We start from the raw sequence: 16,617 nt of genomic DNA, 5'->3' as shown, positions 1-16,617 counted from the left end.
TCAGTCATTTGACTGGTTTGATGCATCTAGTGCTAGTCGTTTCATTTCAGTATACCCTCTACATCCTACATCCCTGACAATTTGTTTTACGTAATCCAAACGTGGTCTGGCTACACAATTTTTTCCTTCTACGTCCTTCCAATATTAAAGCGACTATTCCAGGATGCCTTAGTATGTGGCCTATAAGTCTGTCTCTTCTTTTAACTATATTTTTCCAAATGCTTCTTTCTTCATCTATTTGCCGCAATACCTCTTCATTTGTCACTTTATCCACCCATCTGATTTTTAACATTCTCCTATAACACCACATTTCAAAAGCTTCTAATCTTTTCTTCTCAGATACTCCGATTGTCCAAGTTTCACTTCCATATAAAGCGACACTCCAACCATATACTTTCAAAAATCTTTTCCTGACATTTAAATTAATGTTTGATGTAAACAAATTATATTTCTTACTCAAGGCTCGTTTCGCTTGTGCTATTCGGCATTTGATATCGCTCCTGCTTTGTCCATCTTTAGTAATTCTACTTCCCAAATAACAAAATTCTTCTACCTCCATAATCTTTTCTCCTCATATTTTCACATTCAGTGGTCCATCTTTGTTATTTCTACTACATTTCATTACTTTTGTTTTGTTCTTGTTTATTTTTAATGCGATAGTTCTTGCGTAGGACTTCATCTATGCCGTTCATTGTTTCTTCTAAATCCTTTTTACTCTCGGCTAGAATTACTATATCATCAGCAAATCGTAGCATCTTTATCTTTTCACCTTGTACTGTTACTCTGAATCAAAATTGTTCTTTAACATCATTAACTGCTATTTCCATGTAAAGATTAAAAAGTAACGGAGATAGGGAACATCCTTGTCGGACTCCCTTTCTTATTACGGCTTCTTTCTTATGTTCTTCAATTGTTACTGTTGCTGTTTGGTTGCTGTACATGTTAGCAATTGTTCTTCTATCTCTGTATTTGAACCCTAATTTTTTTAAAATGCTGAACATTTTATTCCAGTCTACATTATCGAATGCCTTTTCTAGGTCTATAAACGCCAAGTATGTTGGTTTGTTTATCTTTAATCTTCCTTCTACTATTAATCTAAAATTGCTTCCCTTGTCCCTATACGTTTCCTGAAACCAAATTGATCTTCTACTAACACTTCCTCCCCTTACGCCCCTTTCTTCTTCTGCACAGAATATTAGTTAAGATTTTTGATGCATGAGTAGTTAGGCTAATTGTTCTCTATTCATCACATATATCTGCTCCTGCTTTCTTTGGTATCATAACTATAACACTTTTTTTGAAGTCTAACGGAACTTCCCCTTTTTGTAAATATTACATACCAGTTTGTATAATCTATCTATTGCTTCCTCACTTTAACTGTACAGTAATTCTGCAGGTATTCCATCTATTCCAGGAGCCTTTCTGCCATTCAAATCTTTTAATGCTCTCTTAAATTCAGATCTCAGTATTGCTTCTCCCGTTTCATCCTCCTCAACTTCCTCTTCTTCCTCTATAACACAATTTTCTAATTCATTTCCTCCGTATACCTCTTCAATATATTCCACCCATCTATCGACTTTACCTTTCGTATTATATATTGGTGTACCATCTTTGTTTAACACATTATTAGATTTTAATTTATGTACCCCTAAATTTTTCCTTAACTTTTCTGTATGCTCCGTCTATTTTACCAATGTTCATTTCTCTTTCCACTTCTGAACACTTTTCTTTAATCAACTCTTCTTTCGCCAGTTTGCACTTCCTGTTTATAGCATTTCTTAATTGCCGATAGTTCCTTTTACTTTCTTCATCACTAGCATTCTTATATTTTCTACGGTCATCCATCAGCTGCAATATATCGTCTGAAACCCAAGGTTTTCTACCAGTTCTCTTTATTCCGCCTAAGTTTGCTTCTGCTGATTTAAGAATTTCCTTTTTAACATTCTCCCATTCTTCTTCTACATTTTCTACCTTATCTTTTTTACTCAGACCTCTTGCGATGTCCTCCTCAAAAATCTTCTTTACCTCCTCTTCCTCAAGCTTCTCTAAATTCCACCGATACATCTGACACCTTTTCTTCAGGTTTTTAAACCCCAATCTACATTTCATTATCACCAAATTAAGGTTGCTATCAATGTCTGCTCCAGGGTAAGTTTTGCAGTCAACAAGTTGATTTCTAAATCTTTGCTTAACCATGATATAATCTATCTGATACCTTGCAGTATCGCCTGGCTTTTTCCAAGTGTATATTCTTCTATTATGATTTTTAAATTGGGTGTTGGCAATTACTAAATTATACTTCGTGCAAAACTCTGTAAGTCGGTTCCCTCTTTCATTCCTTTTGCCCAGCCCTTATTCACCCACTATATTTCCTTCCTTGCCTTTTCCAGTGCTTGCATTCCAATCTCCAACTATTATTAAATTTTCATCTCCTTTTACGTGTTTAATTGCTTCATCAATCTCTTCATATACACATTCTACCTCATCATCATCATGGGCGCTTGTAGGCATCTATATGCCTACAAGCGCCCATTTGTATACTTTTACAATTATAATTTTATCCTTATCCTTCATTTCATCCTTATTACAATTATAATTTAGCAACGAATTTGACGAGCAGTGTCCTAAATATCTCCTAGAGCTAATGTAATAGCGTGAGATGACTAAGGGCGCTGCCATACACCACCGGCTTACGTGTCCCAACGGCTCATTTGTCATATATTTACTAAAATGAGTAGGCGCACCCCGTCAATTACTAAAAATATATATGACATCTATAGATTAAAATTTACTTCGTCTAAACAGCAATTCGCTGCCACACCTAGGTCACTGAATGACAGCAAGTACCTGTCCTCCATATTAAAGTGCTTGGAGCCTTAATTAGCTTGTGGTCAGGCATATATCTCTAGGTTAGCTTTCCAAAGGAGACGCAGAATCTCCGTCCTCCTGCCGCCCAATGTGTATGCTTGACACAACTGGTAAGGTATCGGAAACGCTGTTAAAGAAAAGACTGGTTGCAGGGATGAATCAAGAATTACAGTCATCCAACCAGTACAGTTTCCGGAAGGGTCGGTTCACCCTAGATGCACTTCAAGAGGTTGCTGAGGCGGTACGGCGAGCAAAGTACCTCAATCATTTTTTGCGCCGTGTGGTCCTTCTCATTACGTTGGACGTGAAAAATTCTTTCAACTCAGCCCGATATTTGGAACGCCGTCTATGACGGCTTGCTGAGGCTGAAGATGCCTGATAAAATGGCTGGGTTGGGCACAATGACGACGTTGCGCTACTTGTCGCAGATCACGAAGTGGAGGGTGCCCAACTGAGACTCAGCCAAACCATGCACAAAGTCAGTGCCTGGCTGGACGACCATGGTTTATCTTTAGCCCTCAGAAAAACGTAGATCGTAGTTCTAACGAAGAAGCTCTCTTCTCTTCCTGCGGGTTGGATTCGAGGTTGTCGAGACTAAGCCGGCCTCAAAGTGCCTCGGTATGATGACTGACCGGAAACTCAGTTTTGCTGAGCAGCTTTGGAGAGCCGCCAACAAAGGTTCGAGAACCAAAACTGCATAACTGGGACGACATCGAGCACACGTTTTTCAAATGTGCTCGGTAGGCGGCAGATCGAGGGACACTAGAGGCGAATCTCGGAGCACTGAGCCTCCACAATGTAGTTGCGATAATGCTCCGTAACCTGAGCAGCTAAAAGAGTGTGACCCGATTTGTTGGTAGCATTCTCAGAACCAAGAAGGATGGCCTAGATAGTCCTGAAAATTAGGTAGCGGCCTTCCCAGGCTGGTATAGGAGGACTCGGCGGGAAGTAATATGTTAAACGGTTATGGGTCGAGTCCTGGTAGAAAGGAGGGTGATTTTATTCGGTAGTCTGCTGAAGGTGATTGGATAATACCATTAGTGGGACCCGACACTTCGTCGTAAATGTATTTCCACCTCCGTCGGCAAAATAAAAAAACATGAATTTTACTTAATTACAAAAATTTTGAAACAAGTGTATGTGTTTCACTCCTTCCCGTATAATTATTACAACTGATAACTAGAGTAAAATTTCATCACGAAATACTATATTATTCCAGTTTGTAAATACATTCCAATTTCTAACTATATTTTAATGAATGATTTCACCTCAGAATTATTAATCTTTGTAATTTTTTTTTCCATATAACAACAGATATGATAATTTAATGATTATTTACCATTTTTATAAAAATATAAATGTGCTTGGATCACATTTGCACATTTATTTTTAATTAAAAAGTTATACAGTTTGTTTTTTTTTTAAGGTGATGGGCATCGACTGTTCTGGTCATTTTGCCCTATGAAATTGAAAATTTGTAGGGTATGAAAAATGCTATGCCTGACCGGGTTTCGAACCCGGGGGACTCTGAAAGGCTGAATTGTTAACACTTCGCCACTGAAGTTTGCAAAATTAAAAATAAGAATTAATTAAATTTCAATTTAAAATCCAAAATTTAAACGAACAGCGTTCATTAATGTTAATGTTATAAAAATCCATTATTCCAGTTATTGAAATTTAAATTTGAATTTTATATACCTTTTGTTTTTAATTTTCATTATTTTTGCAGATGTTAGTTTTAGTAGATGAATACGGAAAACCTGGGCTACTGAAATGTTTTATTATTTTTATATTTTAGTACTTGAGAAAATAGATTACAACTTTGAAAAGTAGTTGAAATAACGACTAGAGAAATATACGCGTACTAAATTACCCCAGAGAGAATGTTTTCTTACTTACCATTGAAGGAAAAACAGGAAATGCAAAACATAATTGGCGATTTAATTTACAAACTGCCATAAAAGCTACGCTGTATAATGAATCAGATAAAGCATTTCCATTTCTTATTTCAGTGACAGTACAGTGTTGCAACAGTGCGTTTGCGTATTTTTAGCTCTCTTCTGCATCTTTCGTGGACTAACAGTGACTGAATGCTAGTTTATTATCCTGTGCAAATGGAAATTAACTTAAAGCATACCAAAAAAAGAAGTGCACTCTTACCAAAGAGACGAAACTTGGTTAGATTTGTCCACTCGTAGTTTATACATTAAAATGCTGTTCGTTAGCATGAATAACAACAACTGGACGTTACTTGATTTTGACATGAATGTAAATCCTTTTGTTTCTAGCTGTCGAATGCAGGCTTCCAGGACCTTTTCTTACATATAAAAAAACCAATTAGAGACGTAATTTCTACACACTGAAAAGAGGTTAGTATATTTAGTATTTTATGTAATCCAATATTTATTTATTTATTTTAAAGATTTCGCTATATATTGAAAGGCATCACTCAGGCTGCGCTTGTGAATGGATAAAACATTATTAACCAATAGAACTTACTTAAAGTTTAGGACCTTAGACCTACTTAAAATAACAAAAATATTACAGACTATAATAAATTTTTTCTTTTGAGTTAATTCTTCACATATAAATACAATATACAAAAATGAAACAATAAAAGTTATTACAAAAGTAAAACTAAAAAGAAAAAGTAAATAGAGGATCAAATCAAATATATAATTATTAAAAATAATGTTGACTTAGGCAACTAGAAGAATTTATAGAAATAAGGATGAAAACTTCTATAATTTTATGGATTTAACATTTTCACGAGACTAAACAACATCCTTCTCCTCTCTGCCTTTAATTGAGAGTTAGATCGTTTTAATCGTACCATCTTTTAATCATTAAAATATCCTGAATGACGTCATTATACAAGGAATTTCAATTTAACCTTTAAAGAAAGAATACCTGTGTAATGACCATATAAGAAACATTTCCTTTTTATTTTTAACTTAGAATGATTATTAAAATAAATTGCGTCAATTGATATGCAGGTGTCTACTTATGATAGGTTAAATGAAATAGGGCAAACTAGACTGTCCTGTCTCGTCTGAACCCAAACATTATGATCCTTTAAATATTTAGCAAGTCTGTCTTTTTCAGCCCTTTCCCATATTATGAGAACACTTAATAAAAAAATATAACAGTAATTCGCCGAAGGTCTTAGCACTCGCCTTATACAACAATATGATAATTTTGTCAGTTTAAAACGATAGTGAAATATAACATTAATTAAGCTGTAATAATAATAATAATATGCGTTAAGGTGCTTAAAAAATCAATGTTTTGTTTCAAAAGGTCATTTGAAATACCGTTATAACATAAAGTTGAATTTCACGTAACCCATTTATCTACCCTCTTAAGTTCTTAATTGTTTTTATTTAATTTTAAAAAAAGAATCAGAACATATTCCTCAACAGCAACAACAGTACTACCCAGTTTTATGCGCTTTGCTAAATTAGGTTCCGCTTTTACAAAACACTTATTAAATCTATTTGAAAAATTTGTAATTTTTGTCTAGATCCTTCTACCACGGCAAGGAAGAAAACTTCTTGTAGTAAACTTCTTCTTTCCTGTAAATGAGTTTAATGCTTTTTTAAAGTAATTTTTTGAAATAATTGCCGTAATTTAATTTATTCTAATATATTATTTAATATATATTATAAAAGCGTTTGCAAAACTTTATTTTTTCTCACAAATATAAATGTATATGTGTCAGCTAAAATCTCATTGAAACTTTTTGAACTTAACTGAAAGTATAATTTTTTTGGATGAATTTATTAAAAAGGATTGCTAGAAGATTTAAAAATATGTATAAAATTAAACATCAGGCATAACAATAAACATAAATTAAACAAATTTTGTGTAAAATAACGGAATAATAAAGGTAAAAAAATTTAGTTACAAAATGTTCTTGCTTACGATTTTAGTAGTTTTCACTTTCGGCTTAGATCGGTTACAATTTTATGAAATTCTAATTTTAGGCCATGAATGAAAAATTTTAGTAGATTCATTCATAACTTGCCTTTACAGTCGAAAAACAAACATATCATTCGATTTTCAAGTATTCAGATTTGACAAAAATATTCAGTAACATACACGTTGGCAGATGAGGGGTTGAATTTTATATGGATTAATTGATTATTCTTTGTGTATCACGTATTTCCTATGTATACTAATTAATTTAGTTGTGGTAATTACCATATTTAAATAGAAAATAGTTAAACTAGTTCTTCTCATTTGATGTTCAAAGAATACTGGAATACTACTTACTACTCCGTTGCCGAAACCTATCCAGTAATAATTGAATCTTTTGAACGTACGCCTGAAAAAAAAAAAACATACTTCGTATTTTTATTATAGAAATACATTTTCACCTTTTTGATTGATTTGTGTAAAGTCTTATATTTGTGCAAAATCTTACATTTTTTAGGGAGAAACTAAAAAATAATTTCTGAAAAGCTGTAGCCATGTATAAATGTCCAGCGTAAAAGCTGTCCAATACTGTAGGTGGTAGTAATTAAGAATATTGCAGGGTAAAATTATCGTAGTGTTTAAAAGAAGAGTGACGTGATTTGTTTGTAATGCCTTAATTTAATTGTTTTAAGCATCTTATCTACTATAATAATTTATTTATTTTTATACATTATATTTAAATTTTTTTATGTACATTTTACTCATTAATTTAAGTTAATGAAACAACATTTGAGGTACTCTATCTCAGTCTACCATACAACAGTTTGTCTACAACTGGATAGCTTGAGTGCAAAAAAGGAGTACTAATATATAAATTTAAGTAATAAGTGATAAAAGAAATAATAATAAATATTAGTTGACAAATAAACAGTAGCTATGAAACGCAGGGTTTAGAATAATAGTTAAAAAATACAATCTTTTCATCGTTAATACTATTAAAAGTACTCATTTTATAGGTTTTTTGTTTTCTTTCTCACTTAATACTATTTTGTCTATATTTTTTTTAATTTAAATCTATTTCTTTATTTTCTTACATACGAGTAATCGTATACCTCAGTGATGATTGTATTAACAACTCAAATGGTCATCCTGATTTAGATTTTAAGCAAAGTTTTTGTAATAGTTTTTGAGCGTAATATAATTTTACAATCTAATTCAATAACCGTTGACCATTATTTATTTGAACGAATTATATCAAATTTAATTATTTCCCCTCCAAGATATTTTTTCTACCTTTTGACAATTTATTTATTTTTTAGATTATCATTCTTACTTCCTTGCACGAAGTAAAAGAAGCACTGTGATCGCAAAAAATTTCGATTTTTAGATTTCAACAGAAAATCCATTTTGACAATCCCCGAATTCATTTTGACTACTTTTGGTGTGACATCTGTATACTTACATAAATAAGTACGTATGTATTTATTTCGCATAACTCAAAAATGATTAGCCATAGGATGTTGAATTTTGGATTTAGTTGTGTACCACCTCTTTTGATTGCATTCGACTGAACCAACAGTACCCAAAAAGGTTTGGATTTTTGGCTTTTTCTTAACTGCAGTAATAAGCTCTCATTGAGCGCTTTTCAACGATATATCATAAGCGGTACTTGTTTTCATTAGTTCCAGAGTTACAGCCAAATGAAATCTTAATAAATTAAATATTTGGATCTTAAAGGAGGAAGGCACATCGGTTCGAGTCAGACATCATCTCCTTTTTTTTTAATTTAAATACAATGATTTATTAATTATTATTAAGCCCTGACAATAAAAAAGATTTGGCGATAAATAATAATTCAATAATATTAAAAATTATATATCAAAAAACATCAGAAGTTATTAATAAAATAAAATGTTATGTACTTTTCGTTTAAAAAAAATGTGTATATGTAATTTAATAGGCGTACAAGGAAGTCATGTAGCGTCTACATTAGACTTTTTTATTAAATTAGCAGTAAGCTCGGTTAAAGTTTACCTCTTTCAGAGCCATCTAATTTTAAGACAGTGAAAATAACCGAATCTCAATGTCCTACGTAAAGCAGTAACGTGTATGTTAAAATCTAAACAAAACTACTTGCACATCGCATTTGTATTTGGATTTAAATCTGTTCATAATCAAATACAAATTGATCGCATCAATATTAACCACTCAGCATCTTATATAAAAAAACACCATCATCGGGTGCATCTAGAAGTTTACAAAATGTAAAGTAATTAATTGTATGATTTAAAATATACACACACCTGAAAAAGCAGTTACTTGCAACGAATAATGATCCCGAGAAGGCGCAGTGTAAGAGAGTACCAACGAAACAGCGAAGAAGAAAATAGAACTCTTTTTTGCTTTTAATCATATACTGTAACTATTTCCAAAATAAAATTAGAAGTCATATCTCTAACTCTACATTAAATATTTTTAATATAATAGATCTAAAAAAAAAAAAACAAAAAAAGATTACTGAGTGCAATTTATAAATAAAATACGATTCTGTAACGAAACTTAACGTTTTCGGATTAATACAAATTTAAACTTACTTTTACATTTTACAGAAGTAAAAGTGCCGAGCAATTTCAAATCACGAAAGGACTTGAATAATTAGATAGAACTTTTTCAAAATATTACAATAGGATCAAAGCTTAAAAAAAATTTTACCTAATTTTTTAAAATTATAATATTTGTAAGCTAATTTATGTAGACCAAATAACAATAAAATCGGGATAGGAAAGAGTCCTGGGGTCGCAGCACTGTATTTTAACTTTCTGAAATATAATGGAAAGAATCTTAAAGAGACTAAAAATTTCTTTAAAATTTCAATCGTAATTTAAACCAGTATTCCATCAGTCAACGATTTCTTTTGATAGGGAGTTGTTAATTATTATGGTATTTGTTCTGAAACTCAAAAACCCAGCAGATAAACCGTCTAATATTTTGTTTGAATTTGACTGACGAATGTTTTAACTGCTCCTGTAGAAACGTTTGTAAATCACTTAAAAAAGATATACTTCAAAATTTATACTAAAATTTTTATACTTAGTAAAATTTTTAAAAAATTTCCAGTCGAGTCGAATGAATTGCTAAATAACAAAAAATTAAAGAAACATCCGATAGAAAAAAGTAAACAGCTTTACCAATATTCGAAAACATTTAAAGGGTTGGCATTTTTGAGTAAAGTTATTGAACACATTAGTTTCCTTTGAGTAAGAGGCAAAATGCTGATTGAAATGACACAGTATTTAAAATTAATACAGTCTCTATTATAATATTTATTTATTAGATACGTACTACAGAAATAAATGAAAAGTTTCACGCAGCAGAAACTGGAATTACTATAAAACTTACAGCTTATTTTACATGATTTTAAATTTTATAAATAATTTTCCTTAGGAAAATGAAGTAACATCTTAAAATATAATAATAACAGTGTATGCAGGTACTCTAATGATTTGAAATGATTGATAAAAAATAACATAAAATGAGGTGAGATGAATGAAACTTCACAGATTTTGAAACTGTTAGTTGAAGGCTCATATCAGTACTCGCTGACAAAAAATTTTAACAACTTTTTACTTGGCTCTTAACAAACCGAACGCAAAGGTAGTGTCAACAAGAAGAAATTAGAAAAGCAAATGACCAAAAATATCTGTATCGTAGATAAAATATTTTACGAAGAATAGAGTACTAATAACCGCAGACAACGCTGAGTCAAATATTTCTCAATTCTCTCTTTGTCTTTCTTTCTGTCAGTCTTTTTTTATTATGTCGAGAATAAAAAAAAACTATTATTGTAATACCTTTAAATTTTCTAAATGTTAAGTAAATTTTGGATTTAGGACTGTCGTAACATCTAGTTGTGCACCTCCCCTTTTGATTGCAATCAACCGAATCAAAAGTGTCCAAAAAAGCCCAGAATCAAAAAACTTTAAATTTTTTACTTTTTCTTAACTACAGTAATAAGCTCTCATTGAGAGCTTTTCAACAAAGTATCATAAGTGGTACTTATTTTCATTGGTTCCAGAGTAATAGCCAAATGAAATCTTACTTAAATAATTGGATCTTAAAAGGGGGGAAGCCACATTGATTCGAATCACTCTTCATCTCCTTTTTTTAATTTTTTTTTTTTTAATTTAAATATATCGATTTGTTAATAATTATTAATCTCTGATTAGAAAAACATGTTTATGATAAATAATAATTCAATAATATTGAAAAAAAAATATTAAAAAGTATCAGAACTTATTAACAAAATAAATTTTTATGTACTTTTCATTAAAAAAAAATTAGTATATGTAATTTAATAGGCGTACAAGGAAGTCATATAGTTCCCACATCAGATTTTTTTATTTTCTATAAGTGAATGAACTTACACTTATTTCACCCTGTTCTTTATGTATTGAGATTATACTTCTGTTTGAACATAAGTCTAAGAGAGAACATAAACCGTTAAAAAACATACGCACGCGCAAGCGTGCACACACACACACACACACATAAAGAGAGAGAGTTCTTTTGTATGTTTCAGTTTCTTCTATTGAAAGTTGCAAATCATCATTGCTTATTCTACTTACCTTATGTACATACCCATTTAGCATTTGTTTTTCTACTTGGTTTGTATTGAAAGCACTTAAAAATGTAAATGTTTGTCACGAATAACTTGTTGTCTTAAATGAATTACACAATTAATTCATTTCGTAATGCACACAGCCAGCGTAAGTCTGATTTTATTTAACTACAAAGATTAAATTTAATTATAATTTAGTAAATTTAAATATTTTACGAAAAAGAATACGGTATCTCTGAAATTCTGTGAATTCGTTAAATTATCCTTTAAAAATGTGCACGTAAAATGTTGATAATTATTTAAAAGTGAAAACTTTTATACTGACTACATTAACATGTTGAATTTGAAGAAATTTACCCCGTATTCCAATTTTTTTCTAAGTGTTAAAATAAAAATTCTTTCTCCTGGTAGCCATATAACTTGGTGGCCTTGCATTTTTTGTACTTTAATAAAATAATTAATTAATTACTTAATTCATTGAGTTATTTATATTTTTTATTTAATAATATAATCTATAAACATTTCAATAATAATTTTATAATAAAATTATTTAAAATGATAATTATTGATAAGTAATGATAGTTTAGAAATAGCCAAATATTTTTAATTAAAAAAAAAAAATAAATGGGTAAATGTGAAAATTGATTTTAATAAGTATTTAAATTCAATTTATGGAACTTATTTTAAGAAATAGTTCTATATTGGCACTGAAAAATTAAAGCAAAATACTTTTTTGTAATAAATACCTTATTTATATTAATTTTAGAAAAGCATATATTTTCATGAATAAGGTATCAAAATTCAGTCCATGTATCTTCGTCTTCTGACTTTGGGTGAATGCCAATTCATGTATGTTAAAAAAATAATAATAAATATATAAAAACCCTTCGAAAATTTTTACTTAGTCGTATGATGAGTTTTTATTGTCAATTTTTTTTTAAAAATATTTATAATTTGTAACTTTTCGCATGCTAAACAAATTATTCATTAATAGAAACTATATTTAATGTTACCCGTACATCGTTCACTAATTAATGTTAGGGTTACACTAATTATTGTTTTTAGATTTTTATTTTGATTAATATTTTGAATTTGGATTTGATAGTAATTTTTTTAATTATATTTTTTGGATTTAGCTCCTTATTATGTACATATCGTCCGTCACTCTCGTAAATTGAGATGTACTGGAAAGTGTCTCTAGAAACGGATTTTGTGTTTTTATTAATTTAAAATAAGTAAATTTACTATCCAATTCAGTTAAATGTGATAGGTGAGCACAAAAACACCAATACTATTTACAATACTAATCAGTATAAATCCATTCCTCGCTGTAGACCCCGAAAACTTTACTTACACCTTCAAATCCAGTAAGAACAATAAAAATAAATTTAATGTTCTTACTTACTTATTATAATTACACACTTCATAATTTCGAAATTATGAAATATTTTTTCTTGGAATTTCTTGATAAATAATCTAAATGTACACTTATTAGCTTTCACCTATTTGTTAAATCAGAAAAAGTGTTCTTTATTTATTCCTCTGTTTATACTCTACAACCTGAAATCTATTTTCCTGGCACATTGCTAAGCGACTGCTGGAAAAGGCGTAAGGTAATAACTATATTAAAACTAGGCAAGACAATACTACCAGCTATTTATTCGGTGGTGGAGACAAAACATGAGGCAAAAATAAATCAGTATTTTATCCATCGATTAAAAAATTATAAAACTTTCATTCTAAGTGAAATAAATTAGACTTATATATATTTATTACATTTATTTATATAACTAATTAAAGAAATGAAAACTAGTTTTTACGTAAATAAATAATGGTTATGTGAAATACTTCAGTCGATATTTTTAGATGAAAAATAGTATAGTAAGATGAAAGTTGATATTGTTGGTGTAAATGAGGTAGTAGTTTCGTTTGCTTCAAAGTTTACAATAATCCTAGCGCTAGCTAACTTCTTATTCAAGTAAGCCCTTGCACAATAGCTAATTCAATAATGAAATAGCTTAAATTTCAACTTTATTAGCCAGCCTTGAACGGTTACAACGTTTAATGTTTTTTTTAAAAACGTTTAACGCAGGATTTATGACAAATTCAGCCGTTAACGTTTTAAAGAGTAAGAAATTAACTCAAATAGGCTGTTTGCTTACCGACTATATGAACAATAAACAGACTGAAACAAAAAACCTTGTTTTGATATTTTATTACAATTGAATTAAATAATAACAAAAAACAATAGGGAATGTTGATATTTTAATCAATAGGTTATTACAATTAATTAATTATATTTTATTTTAACTAAGGGAAAAATAGAAGGCAAAATTTTTGGAAGAATAGAAAGCAACTTGAATTCTGTTATTCAAAATAAAATTCCAGTTATTGTTAACAAACATAGGAAATATCCTCCATATTACATCAGTAACTAAATAATTACTTTTGACTATAAAAGTATTGTATAACCTAAATAAAAATCGATAATTTTCTCCGAAAACATTGTTTTGATTATTCATTTAACTCCAACTGAACTCGAATAACGTTTTCCGTCTCATTTTCTTATATGCAATTTTCCTGCATAAATGGTAATTAATGTTGTATGTACAATTCTAAACTTTATACTCTTCTCGTATGATTAAATTGTAACCTTAAACCGCACAATTTAAACAGAACTCATTAGTTATTACTAATTAGTTGTTAATTATTATTAATTAGTTATTTAAGAGTTACAATTATTAATTAAATAGTTTGTTTGTATATTTAAGATGTACATTATCTCTTTTAAAGCAGTTTTTCCACTGCGTATTTAAAGTGAAAGTAAATTTTATTCAGTCAAACCTTTTCATGAAGCGGTGGATTTTTGTAGTAATTAACCCACAAACACGTTCGTTAAAAGTTTCGTTTTCCGTAATTAATTGTACGTATTCTACTCAACCAATGTAAATAATTCAGGGAAGCTGATATTATGCTTTTAGTGGATGCAAGTCTACTTTGAAAGGACTGTTTCATCTAAAAGAGAAATACGGTATTATTCTTATTATTCGTTTATCTATAAAACATTCTTCGTTCTTTTTAACATCAAACTGCAGGCTAAAGGATAAAGTTAGCGTGTTTACTCTTAAGTTAAAAATGAAATGTTTTGTAAGAAATCGGTATTCAACTAAATCTACTTAAACAACAAAATGTCATCAAATAACTAACTTGATTTTTGTACTGTAACGAATAATTTAACCTATTTAGACCTTATACGCTAATATCTGGAACTAATAAATCTGTGTTTTAATTACAGGTTTTAAATATTTTCTTAATAGAGACATTTTCTCAGACTCTGCAGTTATAGTTTATCAGAACGTTAAGTCTAGATAAGTCCTTCTTTAATTTTTTTTATCTTGGGTTTAGGTAAATTAATACATAAACATAAATTTATAAATGACTAAACACTAATTTAATTATTCACCAAGAATGGAAACACATAACGAATCGCAAAGTATGACACATACAGATAAAATTAATTGAGGTTATAAAGTTATAAAATTAAAAATAAATGATAATTATGAAATATGTACTACATATATTATCTAAATTTTCTCGTACGAGTTATAAATGATAAAGACAATTAATTGTAAATCCTGTATCTAGAGGAATGTTTAAACGCCTAGTAAAAACTGTTAGGTCTAGCCGTACTCTAAAAATATTTAACTGTACGCCTAATTATTGAATGGATTTTAATTTAAGAAGTATTGAGATTATAAAGTAATGATAGCAATGATAATAACTAACTTAAGTTTATATTTAGTTTATATTTTTGTATTAAAAAGAAAATTTTTAATTCTATGAGGTAATAAAGAGTTACTAAAGTGTAATTATATGTTTCACTAACCAGATATGCGAGTCCGAAAATTTTGCCACCACTGTTAAAACAGTCCCACCACATCATCCAAATCGCTTTAGAACAGCTCGGTGACCACGGATGAAAACTATGGCATGCAGTTGTATAATGAAGCTGATCCACTCCCTGCTTGCTGAGAACACTCATGATGAACGTTTATCTTTCAAGAAAAAAAGTTATATTTATTTTATGCGTTAAAATTACCGCTTAAATATCATGTTTAACATTTTTAAACAATGTGTAACAAATCATTTAAAAAACTAAGTATGAAACTCTATTTTATACAATTAAAATAACTTGAAATAAAAAAGTATGATTTAAATGTTACAAAATTAATAGTTGAAAAAGACCTCTAGACTATTCTTTCTGTAAGTCTATTTGAAAGTGGAACCGATGAATAGTCAATGAAAAAATTCAGTAACAATTTCGATGTCAACTACATTAATTCTATTATTTGCATATTTGTGCCACTAATATAGATAATTATTGTCGGAACCATGTGCTATATATAGTAAAGGAAAAGAAAGATTTGCTTTTCGTTTCAGTTATTTTTTTATTGGGCACGTCTTCAAATACCGGTTTCGAATAACGTGGGTTCAATCCTGCTTTCAGATTGATAACTACGTACTACATACCTGTGGAATCACAAAGAAATAAATCAACAGAAAAAAAACGTACTTTTTTGTTACTTGCGACTAATATGAATCAGTTAGAACAATTTAAAAAAAAAACAACAAAAAAACGCGCTCATCATATATATCCATTTCAAGGATGTAGTTAGTCTGTAAATGATGACTGAATTCATTTCTTACTCCTAGTAATATAATTTATTGCCTTGCGCAAGTCAATTTCTCCTCACGCTATATTTCAAGGTTATGAACTGTACTTCAAGTAGTTATGTACTCGCTCGTATTTATTTATCACCTATTTAAATTTGCATTAATCAAACTAGCATGGGCTATAAAAAACACGCTAGTAGAAGTAGGTTATTTTTTATTATGTAAAGCCTTACATCTAAATTAGTGCCAGTCATCATCACATACTAAATCAATAGATTTTTAGACTATCTACAGTCAGTCGGTTAAGAAAAAAGGTTTTCTAATGCTTATTCTTTGAAAATATTTATAAATCACAAATAGAAAAACATAAGTTAAAGAGTGCCATTATATATATAAGCATGAATACCAATTCAGAAAAATATGAAAAAAGTTACACTCATAGATTAGTTGTTCATTAGCTTCTGTGAACGTTGATTTAGTTTTAATTATTATTGTACCTAATATTCTAAACAGGAAGAAATACGACTGATACTTTTGAC

At 29.7% G+C, this 16,617-nt stretch overlaps 1 protein-coding gene across 3 annotated transcripts in view; it reads right to left on the bottom strand.

Moving 5' to 3' along the window:
- The window catches only part of LOC142318319 (transmembrane protein 135-like), a 60,946-nt gene extending 45,500 nt beyond the window's left edge, over positions 1–15,446 (bottom strand). The window contains exons 1-4 of one of the 3 annotated variants that reach the window (XM_075354891.1): positions 15,291–15,446; positions 9,090–9,208; positions 7,072–7,195; positions 5,029–5,180 (exon numbers count right to left, since the gene is read on the bottom strand). In XM_075354891.1, coding sequence (XP_075211006.1) covers positions 5,029–5,180; positions 7,072–7,195; positions 9,090–9,208; positions 15,291–15,446 — 551 coding nt within the window. The remainder of the gene's footprint in view (positions 1–5,028; positions 5,181–7,071; positions 7,196–9,089; positions 9,209–15,290) is intronic. The other 2 variants (XM_075354892.1, XM_075354893.1) reach the window with 2 other exon arrangements.
- Positions 15,447–16,617: the final 1,171 nt, after the last annotated feature.

This window comes from Lycorma delicatula, chromosome 1 (assembly GCF_047948215.1).
Source record: "Lycorma delicatula isolate Av1 chromosome 1, ASM4794821v1, whole genome shotgun sequence".
Taxonomy (NCBI): domain Eukaryota; kingdom Metazoa; phylum Arthropoda; class Insecta; order Hemiptera; family Fulgoridae; genus Lycorma; species Lycorma delicatula.
The sequence above is the reverse complement of the archived record's forward strand: the minus strand, read 5'-3'. Positions and strand labels throughout refer to the sequence as shown.